At 57.4% G+C, this 12,484-nt stretch overlaps 2 protein-coding genes across 6 annotated transcripts; one reads left to right on the top strand and one right to left on the bottom strand.

Moving 5' to 3' along the window:
* Positions 1-45: 45 nt before the first annotated feature.
* Positions 46-7,514, top strand: MCM7 (minichromosome maintenance complex component 7). 5 transcript variants are annotated; one of them, XM_036078749.2, is made up of 16 exons: positions 50-186; positions 1,187-1,283; positions 1,378-1,457; positions 1,754-1,918; positions 2,081-2,205; positions 2,281-2,461; positions 2,764-2,901; positions 3,212-3,361; positions 3,548-3,662; positions 3,753-3,884; positions 4,106-4,189; positions 4,450-4,843; positions 5,332-5,415; positions 5,976-6,144; positions 6,863-6,972; positions 7,126-7,514. In XM_036078749.2, exons 4-16 carry the CDS (start codon positions 1,784-1,786, stop codon positions 7,325-7,327), a joined length of 2,019 nt encoding a protein of 672 aa, XP_035934642.1. In that variant the 5' UTR covers positions 50-186; positions 1,187-1,283; positions 1,378-1,457; positions 1,754-1,783; the 3' UTR covers positions 7,328-7,514. The 5 variants fall into 5 exon arrangements, with proteins under 5 accessions (XP_035934640.1, XP_035934642.1, XP_035934643.1 ...); XM_036078750.2 differs by lacking the exon at positions 50-186 and adding an exon at positions 717-748; XM_036078748.2 differs by lacking the exon at positions 50-186 and adding an exon at positions 944-1,084.
* An 862-nt stretch (positions 7,515-8,376) lies between these two features.
* On the bottom strand, positions 8,377-11,038 carry COPS6 (COP9 signalosome subunit 6). The gene is made up of 10 exons (XM_036078778.2): positions 10,913-11,038; positions 10,566-10,691; positions 10,224-10,355; positions 9,818-9,906; positions 9,656-9,718; positions 9,311-9,358; positions 9,121-9,235; positions 8,936-9,028; positions 8,742-8,842; positions 8,377-8,633 (listed from the first exon to the last, which is right to left on the bottom strand). The coding sequence occupies exons 1-10, from the start codon at positions 11,034-11,036 to the stop codon at positions 8,493-8,495; spliced, it is 1,032 nt and encodes a 343-aa protein (XP_035934671.1). The 5' UTR covers positions 11,037-11,038; the 3' UTR covers positions 8,377-8,492.
* Between the last annotated feature and the right edge of the window lie 1,446 nt (positions 11,039-12,484).

Raw genomic sequence — 12,484 nt, 5'->3', positions numbered from 1 at the left:
TTCCTCTCTGATAGGCCCACACGCAGCGGCGCCGGTCACGTGGGGCGCAACGCTTCGCGCCAATTTCGGTTGGTCGGCAGTAGCCCGCCGCGCGGACGCTTTCTGCTATCCCAGGAGTGAGAGCCTTGAATCCGCCAACTGCTGCCTCACGGGCGATGGCAGTTAAGGACTACGTGCTCGAAAAAGGTGAGGATATGCAAACTTGAGAGGAGCGTCCTGCGCGGGAAGCCTCCCGGCCAACACCTGTTGGTGTGAGCCGGCGTCCTGGGGGGCCGGGCTCGGCGCGCGAGGCCAGAGGCAGGGTCGGGAGGCAGCGGGGCCGAGACAGATGGTGCCCTGGGAGGCGCGCGGGCCACCGAGGTCGAAGAGCCGGTCATCTTGTTTGGGGAAGGAGTGGGGGCTCGCGGGGGGGGGCGCGGACAGCCGGGCTGGGGGCTCCAGAGGGGAGGGGCGCGCCCAGGAGAGACCAAGACCTCAGGAGACCCGAAGGGTCTTCCGTCCCCAGGGACGGGCATCCCGGGTCCGCTTTCCTCCGCGCTCTTAAGCATTCGGAGCGCCCACGTCCCCTGGAGACGCGCCGGAGTCCCGGGGGCGGGCGGGCCCGGGCCGCTGCGCGCCGGGATTGGCCATTTTGGGCCAACCTCCAAGCGGAAGTGAAGGCGGGCGGAAGTTGCGCGACGTCGCGGGAGGGAGTGTCGTGTGTAAACAGTGTCCTTCCGCGCGGCGGCCTTGGGGAGAGCTGCTCAGGGTGGGGGCGTGCCTGGAATTGGGGGGCTTCGCGGGAGCCCGAGAGAGGAGGTGGTGGAGTGGGACGGAGTGGCCCTTGACGTGCCGGCCAATCGCCGGACGGGCTCCCGCCCTGGGCGGAGGAATCCCGGGCTGTGAGGCGGCTGCATCTGGGCCCATGTGCTTCTTTGTTTACTAAGAGCGGAAGCAGTGGCGGGAGAGGGGGTGGGGTGGAGGACGGGCCTAGTGGAGAGATTGAGGAGACCGAAAGAAAAGGGGGGGATCTTACGCGTGGAAGAAAAGCTGAGAACCTTGAGTTCGGAGTGTGTGGCGGGGTGTCGGAGGCCTTTGGGAAAGGGTATTGAGATTTTTAACTAAGACAAAGATTGGAATTCCCTGGAGGGGGGGCGGGTTGTTGGGTAATGCTCTTAACCGCCCGGGGCCCCTTCTCCTTCCGTAGGTAAGAACAGACTTGTTAGAAGGAGTTCTGCCCTACTTGGGGACAATTACGAAGGCTTACTTAGATGTTCATGTAAACTGATTACTTCATACATTTTGTAAGTGAAAGCGAGTTTTTTAGATTCGTATCAAGGGGGTTTGCAGCAAAGTGCCTGAAAGACTGATTCTCGTGATTTTACATTTTCCTTCCAGAAAAGGTTAAGAAATTCCTACAAGAGTTTTACCAGGATGATGAATTTGGCAAGAAGCAATTCAAGTATGGGAACCAGTTGGTGAGTCTAAGATAAAGTGGAGGGAATGGGTGCTTACTTAAGGAGTTATAAGAGGTGGCCGGGTTTATTTCAGTAAGCGTACATTGTAGGTGATCCCTTCAGTGTTCTATTTAATATCTATTTAATAAGTGGATGTAATTGTACATGCATAACGATCAAGAGTGGTCTTGAGGAGTTAGGAGGCTGTCTTTAAGAAACGAGTATTGCTTTGTCTCACGCTGCTTTCTGCCCTGTGGGTGATGGACACTGCCGAGCCTGGTTAACAGGGCTCTGTTGCTGTCGCTTCCTTACGGCAGGTTCGACTGGCTCATCGGGAGCAAGTGGCAATGTACGTAGACCTAGACGATGTAGCTGAGGATGACCCTGAGTTGGTGGACTCGATTTGTGAGAACGCCAGGCGCTATGCAAGGCTCTTTGCTGACGCCGTACAGGAGCTGCTGCCTCAGTACAAGGAGAGGGAGGTGAGTGGTTGCAGAAAAACACAGGGCAAGGAACAGTTGCTTTCGGGAAGCTTCTCGGATACTGGTGATTTTTCTGAGCTGGCACAAAGAGGGCAGGAATATCTGCCTGGTGCCCTTTATGGTCTTACCTTCCTGCCACTCGTTTTTTCTATTTTTCTTTAGGTGGTAAACAAAGATGTTTTGGATGTTTACATCGAGCACCGGCTGATGATGGAGCAGCGGAGCCGTGACCCTGGGGCAGCCCGAAGCCCGCAGAACCAGTACCCTCCTGAGCTCATGCGCAGATTGTGAGTGGTCTCAGTGGGGACGGGTGTGGGAATTTGTTCTCCAGGACCTTAATGATGACTATTTTCTCCCCCTAGTGAGCTGTACTTTCAAGGGCCAAGCAGTAACAAGCCTCGTGTGATCCGGGAAGTACGGGCTGACTCTGTGGGGAAATTGGTCACCGTGCGTGGAATTGTCACTCGTGTCTGTGAAGTTAAACCCAGAATGGTGGTGGCCACTTACACTTGTGACCAGTGTGGGGCGGAGACCTACCAGCCGGTATGTATGGAGCAAGGAATAGGAACACAATTGTTGGGGGTTTCCCCCTGAATTTGTTGTGTCAGCTGATATTTATTTGTCATTTATTATGTTCATTGTGAAATGTAACTATCTGTTCGCTTGTCATTCTTTTTTTTGGTCTATGGTGGTTTTTCCATCCATTTTGTGTTCTTGGTTCCTATCATTATCAACTCGGGACGGGTCAAGACATTCTTTGCAGTTTGTGGTGTATGCTGTGAGGAGGAAGTGTTGACTCAGGTGACTGCCTTCGTTTCCTTCTGCTTTCCTTTCTCGCATGCCAGATCCAGTCCCCTACTTTCATGCCTCTGATCATGTGCCCGAGCCAAGAGTGCCAGACCAACCGCTCAGGAGGGCGGCTGTATCTGCAGACACGTGGTTCCAAATTCATCAAATTCCAGGAGATGAAGATGCAGGAACATGTGAGTTTGGGGTATGTGGCCCAGGGAGGGTGGAGTTCAGGTGTTCGCTCAGGTTCTGCAGTCACTCACGGAGTAGAAGAAAGAAAGGACAAAAGAAGCTGAGGCAGAGAGGTCACCTAGAGCAGGAGGGAGGTTTAACTTGAGCTTCTAGTTGAGTTAGGAAGGGGCAAAGACGGTCTCGGACTCCCTTCTCCTGTTGGCTCCTCTGAGCTGAGAAGTAGGGGGTGGGATGCCTGGGCCTGGAAGATGAGGTTCTTGTAGGCTTCGTTCATGTTCTTTCCTTCCTGCCCGCGGGCCTTCTCCCCTGTAGACTGACCAAGTGCCTGTGGGAAACATCCCTCGTAGCATCACCGTGCTGATAGAAGGTGAGAACACGAGGATCGCCCAGCCTGGGGACCACGTCAGTGTCACCGGCATCTTCTTGCCGATCTTGCGCACTGGGTTCCGACAGGTGGTACAGGTAAGAAAGGGGCTTGAAAGGGAGAGGAAAGATTTCCGTTTGTCCTTCACTTTTGCTAGCTCCACAGAGGGAACTGGTAATGGCAGTGGTAAAGTAGCACAGAGAGTTTTGTTAGGAACTGAGGGAGTCAGGTGAATGGGTAAGTGAAAGGGCCTTCATCCATACCCTGGCGTTTTCCTGCCCAAGGGTCTCCTCTCTGAAACCTACCTGGAAGCCCATCGGGTCGTGAAGATGAGCAAGAGTGAGGACGAGGAGTCTGCGGCTGGAGAGCTAAGCAGGGAGGAGCTGAGGCAGATTGCAGGTGAGGGGCCTGGGGGAGCCTCGGAATGGGAATTTCTTCCTGGCACCCCTCCCCCCATTCCACCCCCAAGTACTCTGAACTTTCCCACAGAGGACGATTTCTATGAGAAGCTGGCGGCCTCCATCGCCCCAGAGATCTACGGGCACGAAGACGTGAAAAAGGCTCTGCTGCTCCTGCTGGTGGGAGGGGTGGACCAGTCTCCTCGGGGCATGAAGATCAGGGGTAAGGGGGCGGGGAGATGAGGGGGCGGTTGGGAGGGAGCAAGGATGTCAAGGACCAGTGTCCTGTGACCGCTTTGTCACAGAGTAAAAGAGCATCTGGGCTTTGTGGGCACAGGGAGGGGATGAGAAGTAATGCTGGATATCGGGGAGGATCTCGAGTATTTGTCGTTGGACAACTTGCACGGAAAGAAGGGTCACTTGGGGGTTTAACTCTTCTTCCAGGCAACATCAACATCTGCCTGATGGGGGATCCCGGCGTGGCCAAGTCTCAGCTCCTGTCTTACATTGATCGCCTGGCACCCCGCAGTGAGTAACTGAACCCTGGGAGGGGTGAATGTACCAGACAATGGGGCCCCGTGCTCATCTGCTCCTTAGGGGGTGGGGAGGGGCGGTGGTTCTGGTGCCAACACTTGATTTTCAGCTGCCTCAGGAAGGCCTGGACCTGGTGGGGCGGTAGAGCGGTTCCAGTTCGGGCCTCACCTCCACCCTATTCTTGCTTCTTCCCTTGTTCTTTTCCTCTTCCTCAGTGTGTCTGCTTTTTTCCTGTTCCTGATCCTGCCGTTTAGGCCAGTACACCACGGGCCGGGGCTCTTCGGGCGTGGGGCTCACGGCGGCTGTGCTGAGAGACTCGGTGAGCGGAGAGCTGACCTTGGAGGGCGGGGCCCTCGTGCTGGCGGACCAGGGTGTGTGCTGCATCGACGAGTTTGACAAGATGGCCGAGGCCGACCGCACGGCCATCCATGAGGTCATGGAGCAGCAGACCATCTCCATTGCCAAGGCTGGCATTCTCACCACGCTCAACGCCCGCTGTTCCATCCTGGCTGCCGCCAACCCCGCCTATGGGCGCTACAACCCTCGCCGCAGCCTGGAGCAGAACATACAGCTTCCTGCCGCGCTGCTCTCCCGCTTTGACCTCCTCTGGCTGATCCAGGACCGGCCTGACCGCGACAATGACCTACGGTGAGTGGAGCTCAGTGCTCCGGGACACACACCCCCGCAGCTGATCTGTAGGGAGGGAGAAGGGGTTGGAAACTTCTCCAGTTCCCTGCTTGTGGAAACTCCAGAGCCTTCCCCTCTTACTGTGGGAGCTAGTGCACGGTTCTTTAGGGAAATGGGGGGTCAGGACTAAAATCCTGGGGACGGGGGCGCCTGAGTGGTTCAGTCGTTAAGCGTCTGCCTTCGGCTCAGGTCATGATCCCAGGGTCCTGGGACTGAGCCCCGAATCGGGCTCCCTGCTTGGCGGGGAGTCTGCTTCTCCCTCTCCCACGCCCCGTGCTTGTGTTCCTGCTCTCGCTAACTCTGTCAAATAAATAAATAAAATCTTAAAAAAAAAATCCTGGGGAGGATTTCCTGGGAGAGCCTCCCTGCCACACTGTGAAGAGATGGTGAGCTGGGGCGTGGGGTGCAGAGCCCCAGGAGGAGGTGTCTACTTGCCTCCCCTCTTCCAGGTTGGCCCAGCACATCACCTACGTGCACCAGCATAGCCGGCAGCCGCCAGCCCAGTTCGAGCCTTTGGACATGAAGCTGATGAGGTAGGAGAGCTGGGCGCGGCCAGTGTGCCCGACCCGTCACTCCCGTGTGGCAGCCGCTTGGGCTGTGTGTGCGTCTCCTGGAACAGGGAGTTTTTCACTACCGCCCCCCCCGCCCCCCGTGGCTTCACAAGAAGAACCCAGCATCAGAACCTTTCTGCCCAGCTGCCCATCTCAAGGTGGAGGCAGGTCCCGATTCCAGGAGTAGCGGGATGCTGCTCCATGTCCTTGATCTCGTTTGCTCCGGGGGGTCCCAGGGAGCCCTCAGGTCTTCTCCCCTTGTCCCTGTTCTCTTGCACTAAACAACGTGTATCACTCCCCCCACACACACACTGCTGTCCTAGTTTCAGGGGGAGGGGACTTGACCATCTTTTAGGACAGATAGATTTTACTGCTATAAAATCCTTTTTCTGAAAACTTAGAAATCATCTGGAGAACTCCACCAGTGATGCTCAAGCGAATTTGTTTTTCCTACTTGAAAGTGCCCTCTCCCCATCCTCCCCATGTTTTCTTAAATAGCAAACTTTCAGCCTTCGCTGTCCCACGAACCTCCTCTCCCGCAGACGTTACATCGCCATGTGCCGGGAGAAGCAGCCCACGGTGCCGGAGTCCCTGGCCGACTACATCACGGCCGCGTACGTGGAGATGAGGCGGGAGGCCTGGGCCAGCAAGGACGCCACCTACACTTCCGCCCGGACCCTGCTGGCCATCCTGCGGCTGTCCACGGCTCTGGTGAGCGCCCGCCCCGCCGCTCCCCGGGCAGCCCGCCCCGCGCCGCGCGCCGCCGCCTCCCTCCCGCTCAGGCCCTGCCGGTGCTAAAGTGCTGACAGTGCAGATAGCGGTCCTGCGTGCTACCGCACTGTGGGTACTTGCTGCTCCGGTAGGGCACGCACGGCGTCCCCGGAGGGAGAGGCCCGCTGTCGCTTCTCCAGCCTCACGGGGGCGGGGGGGGGGCACCTCCGCTCCCTGGGTCCTGGATCCTTGCTAGAAACCTGCACTTCTGTCCGCACACCTTGGACCTTAGTCCCGGGGGCTCCAAAGTGCTGTTCGTGCAGGTAGTGTGATTACCTGACCTACTGCTGAGCTAGCACTTCCCGAGCCCCAGGGACGCGACCTCTCTGCCAGCCGCCTTCGTGGCCGAGCTCCCCCTGCTCTGTCTGTCGTGCTGGGGAGCCCAGGGGAGCTCCGAAGGGTCCGGTCTCCCTCACAGGACAGCGGAACCCCGGGACTGGCCAGCGTTGCGAGGCGGAGACTTGGGCAATTGCTGGACGCTGCCCGCGCATTGCACTTGTCTCGGTCTGACAGTGCCGGCCCCGCTCTGCGGCTGCTGGGCGGGCGGGGGGCTCTCCGCGCGTCTTCTGGGCCGCGCTCCCGAAAGCTGGAGCTGGGGGGGCGGGCTGACGTGTTCCCCCCCTCCTCCCGTGCCCATCTCTCCCTCCCTTCCCCGCAGGCGCGGCTGCGGATGGTGGACGCGGTGGAGAAGGAAGATGTGAACGAAGCCATCAGGCTCATGGAGATGTCCAAGGACTCTCTGCTGGGCGACAAGGGGCAGACGGCGAGGTGAGCCGACGCGAGGCCCAACTTCCCGGCCCCGACTACTTAGCCTCGTGGCTCCTGCATCCACACGTGTGTGGTGTGGGCCTCGGGATGCTGTCACGGGCCCAGGGTCCTCTGACCTCACCGCCCCCCCCCTCCCCGCACTGTCCCCTTCAGGACCCAGAGGCCGGCGGACGTGATATTTGCCACCATCCGGGAGCTGGTCTCTGAGGGCCGAAGTGTGCGGTTTGCGGAGGCCGAGCAGCGCTGCATATCCCGGGGCTTCACACCCGCCCAGTTCCAGGCGGCGCTAGATGAGTACGAGGAGCTAAATGTCTGGCAGGTTAACACCGCCCGGACGCGGATCACTTTTGTCTGATTCCGTCCAGCTTGTGAGACACTGGGGTCTGCTCTGCGTTCCACGTGCTGACCATCCCCCTTCCTTGAAAGAGCTCGTGATGCCTCTGAGGGGAAAGGAGGATCCCCTCCTTTCTCCTGAGCTGCATTTGTTTTATTGTTTTTGATAATAAAGTGTTTGAATAGAATAAAGCAATCTACAAACAGGGTATTAGGAATTTTCTAGATTCTTACCTTGTTCCCTTCGTGCTGCTCTTACCCTGTCCACTCCATAAATTTACCAAGTAAGGCACCCACTCTACCTGCCAGGCACAGTTACTCCTTGCTGCGTCCCCAGTAAGTGCCACTGTGCGGAGATCAGTCCCCTCCTCGGTCCTGCTGTGCCGCCCCCCCCCCCCCCCCCCCCGAGAGACCGGGCCAGTAGGACCTGCGGTGCCTCCGAGCCAACTCCTCTCCTTTTCTACTTCTTGAAATGCCTCAGACCTTCCCTCGTCCCTAACTCCCACTCTAAAGCTTTACTTAGGGGTAAGGACAGGGAGTGGAAGGGTGGCACAGGGACATGGGACACCTCACAGGGGATCCACACATAGCAGTCCCCGCGTTCACAGCTGGCCCCCAGGAGGGCCACTCGAGCCTCTGCCTGCTGGGGGTGAGGTGCCCCACGGGTCAGGTGTCGATCTCCCTGTCGCAAGCACTCAGCGAACATTCGCAGTAAGAGAAACTTCTTCGTCTTGGCAATAAACAGGGCCCATAGGATCAGCTTTTGGGGTGTCCGAAAAAACTCACTTAGCTTGGATAATCGGTCATCGGTCAAGTGTACAGGGTTGGTCTCCGCACTGCTGTTGTAGGGAGACCTCAGAGAACAGAGCTCACTTGGGTGGAAGCGAGCAGCCTCTGGCTCAGCGCAGATGCACCCACCTGACCGGACATGGGGTCGCCTCAAGTGGCAGGGAGCTCCTCCTGGTCACTGCAGCCTGTCCTGCCTGAGCAAGGCTGGAACCAAGGGCCTCCTTTTCAGATCCAAGTTGAGAAGGCTGTGTGGTGCCCGAGAGAGAGGACAGAGCCACTGGAAGGGGTGCTGAGGGGCTTCTCCCCTTTTATTATTGACAGGAGGCTTCTCTAACGAGTGTGACACCCCTCCCCTGTGGGGCCACTGTCCGACCTGTGCGTTGTCCCTTCAAGTACCCTCAGAAGAAGAGCCCCCGCATCCGCCTGCCAATGCCTTGTCGATCATAGAGGACGTTGAACTTGTTCACGAACTGGTTCATGGTGTTGCAGGTTTTGGTGATGGTGCCGAGGTAGGCCATGAGCCCCACGTCATTGCATTGCTGGAAGGAACAGACCAGTTGCCCGGGAAGCGGTGGACTGTCCCAGGTCCCCCGTCACGGAAATGACGTACAGAAGCCCCACCTCCCCAGCCTGGGTTTTATACTCACGTCATAGAAGTCGGTCTTGAACTTGTCTGTGCTGAGCACCGGGAGGCAGTGACACAGAGCGTAGGCCTCCCGCAGGATCTCGTGGTTGAAGGGGACCTCTCCTAAAGGCACGAAAGGACTGCATTAGTGTGGACGCCGTCACCTCCCCAGGAGGGAGAGCAAAACTGGTACGAATGCCAGGGAGACACTCCTACCCGCTTCGGAGGCCTTGACGTACTCCAAGATGAGCTTGACCCGGCTGTGCAGCATCTTAATGGCGCTGTGCTGCGCGATCAGGTGCTCGGCCACTGCAGGGACACAGGGACAGGCCAAGGTGGAAAACGCCCGCGGCCAGACTGCCCAGCCCCGCGGCCAAGGAAACCCTGCCAGCCTTCCTCACCAGTGGAGTTCTCCCCGCTGCCCGTGGCTGTCATTCGGGCCACGTGGTCGACGCCAATGCGTTCGGCTTCCTCTGTGGCCAGAGTGTAGGTCAGTTCGGCAAACAGCATCGTGGCCTACAGGGCACAAGGCGGAGTCAGAAGCAGGAAAGGCCAGGGGCAGGATCGCAGGGCTGAAGGGCAGGGCATTACCTCTCCATTGATTATATCGATGACAGACTCAAAAACACTGACGGGAAGCTGGAAAGAAGCAACAGAGACCACTCTTACTGAACTACTAGAGGCCAAAAGCTGGGCTGGGCTCTTCTCCACCCTAGATTTTTCCCATCTAATCTTCCCAAGGACCCACTGAAGTAAGGATAATCCCCATCTCACACGTGAGGCGAAAAGCAGTTTAGAGGTTCAATGACTAACCCAAAGTCACACAGCTGCTGAGTGGGAGAATTCATCTCCGGTGACGATTCCACCCACCAGAGATGGGCTAAAGGACAGCAGGGGAGGAGGATAAAAAGTAGGCCCGGGGTCAGTATTACTCACATCTGTGTGCTTGGTCATAGGGTTCAATTTAAGAAAGAGCGGGCTCTCGATGATCTCGCACACCTGGAAAAGGGGATGGTGGACGCGACTGTCAAGGCCCACCCTGCTCCCTCCCCCTCCCCCTCGTGCTCTGCCCCAGCACACACATGTGAGCATGTGTACCTGCTTGTGGACGTGGATGTCGGAGGGGTCAGGCGGCCCCCCGGTGGTATACCAACCCAGAAACTCCAGCTCCTTGAACACCTGTTTGACTGCAAAGGAAAGAGCCAACGCACAGGGTATTTCTTTAAACCACCCTCCCTTAATTGGAAGCTCCTGGTATATTTTTCATCAGCTTCTCCCCTCCCCACTCAACTCCTGGCTCAAGTCACAATAATTAATTCCTTCTATCTTCTCTCATTCTTTACTGTCTTTGGGGGGGGGGGGGGATACCTAAAGTGTTCTCTGAGATCCTTTCCACTACTCTCCTCATGCCCCCACCTTGTCCCGTTCTCTTATTTCTTCCCAACACTCTCCATCTTCCCCACTCCCACTCCTCTCCCCCGCCCCAAGTCTCTTCCCCTCTCACACTGCTCCTCCTTGGTGTAGTAATACTCCTTGTCAATGATAATCTTCTCCTCCACGGTGTGGGAGAGCAGCTCAAAGGAGTTCATCACCTCGATATTTCGGCCCTCCTGTTTCCCGATCAGAGCCCCAATCACTGGGGGGAGAGAACGACATGTAAAACGTGAGGGTCAGGACTCTTGTCCCTCATCATTACGGCCCAAGGGTCGAGGTCAGTGTGAACCAAACGCTGGAGACACCGTGACCTGGGGGAGGGGGAGCCGGCCTCAGGAACGGAAGGGGCGAAGACCCCTATTGGGGGAGGTGACCAAGCAGAGGAGGTGGGAGAATTACGCCGAAGACGCACCCTGCATAGGCCGCCCCTCCTGGGAGCGCATGCGAATCCAATGGTCTGAAATGTTGAGAATGACGAGGGGATGAAGAGCGACGGAGACGCTCCCCGTCACGCCGGAGGCCATCACGCTGGGGACCACTGAGGGTGGAGGAAAAGGAGGGCGAGTGAGAGTCGGGGCCGCACGTTCTGCCCCGGAGCTGCGAGCGGGAGACGGCAGAGCCGGAGCCATACATCCCTCCCGCAAGTTAGTCCAGGGAGCGGTATTGCCGTCCCGCCTGCTGACTCCTCCCGGGAGCCCAGGGGGGCCTTGTCGCTCCCCGAGGGGCGTCACCAGAAGCCGCCCCCGCGAGGCCCGTTACCTGCTGCATCCACCTCCATCCCGCTGCTCCCTCCAGTCCCGTTCGCCGCCGCCGCCATTTTCCCCGCGCCCGCCAGCCTCGGCCCCGCCCCCTCCCTGCCGGCTTCCGTAGGCCGGCAGCGCATGCTCAGTGGGCGCGGGGTCTCGGCGGGCGGGGCGGGGCGGGGCGGGGCGGGGCGGTCCCGGAGCCGGCGGGCTTCAGAAGACCCGGGTCTCGCCTGTCGCCTGCAGCTGCGGGTGAACTGGAACAAATTACTTAACCCTGTCCCCTCCCAACCTTACCGTCCTCGTCAGTAAAATTGGGATAAAACGGCCTAGTTCCTAAGGCTGTTGCAGAAGGAATGAAAAATCACGTGTTTGCCCTCAGAATAAAATCCAAGCCCCTAACCACGGCGTGCGAGGCCCTGCAGGATCCGGCCCCTGCCCGCTAGCCGGCCCTGTCCTCGGCTTTGCCCCTTGGTCCTCATGCTTCAGCCACACCGGCTCTCACGGCAGTTCCCCTCGCATGCCCCGCTCGCTCCCACATCCCACGATACCTGACACACACGCACCCAAATAGTTTTTAAGTGGATGGTTAATTTGAAGTGGTTCACCTGGTGTCCTCCTTGCCGCCTTCCAAATACCGTATTACCTACAGTACTAGGAACATTCCCAGCACTCCCTAACCCTTCCCAACCTCCCTCTGTCCTCCATCTCCAGCAGCCTTTCAAAACTGGCTTCGGGCAAACCTAGCCCTCTCCAGACCTCTCCACACTCCTACGCTCAAGCAAGTTGTTGTACGCTGCTTTATCCCCTCTTGCTGCCCCTACAATTTGTCTGGCTGGCTCTTTTAATATGTGTCTGCACCACACCCAAAGTGTAAGCTCTCAGAAAGCAGGTGGACACCTGTGTCTTGATCCCGCAGAGCCACTCCAGTGCCCACAACCAGCAGGTACCAGGAGATGTGTTCTGGTTTATCACCTTCCTCATCTTCAAGTCCAGCCTTTTAGCAGCATCTTCAAATCTCTTTCTTTGTCCTTCTGTTCCCTTTGTCACATCGCCTTCTGTAATAAAACCCCCTCCCTGCTTCCTTCTTATAAAGATACCTGGCATTCCATGTAGTGCCCACTGGGATAACCCAGGATAATCTCCCCATGTGAAGATCCTTAACTTAGTCATAAATCCACGATAATCTCCCCACCTGAAGATCCTTAATCATAAAGCCACGATAATCTCCCCACCTGAAGATACTTAACTTAATCATAAATCCACGATAATCTCCCCACCTGAAGATCCTTAACTTAATCATAAATCCACGATAATCTCCCCATCTGAAGATCCATAACTTAATCAGATCTGCAAAATCTTTTTCCCTGTACAGTAACATTCACAGGTTCCAAAGATTGGGACCTGGCTGTCTTTGGGGGCCATTGTTCAGCCCGCCACAGCACACGTGGGCCACTGTGGGGGAGCTGGAGAGCAGTGCCCTCAATCGAATGGTCATTGTCTTCATGATCTAGCATTATGTCAGTCCATGAAGAGAATCCTAGTGGCTGAACCAGAATTAAGTTGGAATTCTCTAGGCTCCCTTTTG

The sequence above is a fragment of the Halichoerus grypus genome, chromosome 6 (genome assembly GCF_964656455.1).
Source record: "Halichoerus grypus chromosome 6, mHalGry1.hap1.1, whole genome shotgun sequence".
Taxonomy (NCBI): Eukaryota; Metazoa; Chordata; class Mammalia; order Carnivora; family Phocidae; genus Halichoerus; species Halichoerus grypus.
Note: the sequence above shows the minus strand (reverse complement) of the source record. Positions and strands in the feature narration are given on the sequence as shown.

Excerpts from the sequence above, each read along its gene's own strand:
- MCM7 (XM_036078747.2), top strand. The coding sequence starts at position 156 with ATGGCAGTTAAGGACTACGTGCTCGAAAAAG. Across the intron at positions 1,458-1,753 it reads TCAAGTATGGGAACCAGTTG|GTTCGACTGGCTCATCGGGA; the intron begins GTGAGTCTAAGA and ends TCCTTACGGCAG. Across the intron at positions 6,973-7,125 it reads GACAAGGGGCAGACGGCGAG|GACCCAGAGGCCGGCGGACG; the intron begins GTGAGCCGACGC and ends TGTCCCCTTCAG.
- COPS6 (XM_036078778.2), bottom strand. The coding sequence starts at position 11,036 with ATGCGCTGCCGGCCTACGGAAGCCGGCAGGGAGGGGGCGGGGCCGAGG. Across the intron at positions 9,907-10,223 it reads CTACACCAAGGAGGAGCAGT|TCAAACAGGTGTTCAAGGAG; the intron begins GTGAGAGGGGAA and ends TTTCCTTTGCAG. Across the intron at positions 9,719-9,817 it reads ACATCCACGTCCACAAGCAG|GTGTGCGAGATCATCGAGAG; the intron begins GTACACATGCTC and ends CCCCTTTTCCAG.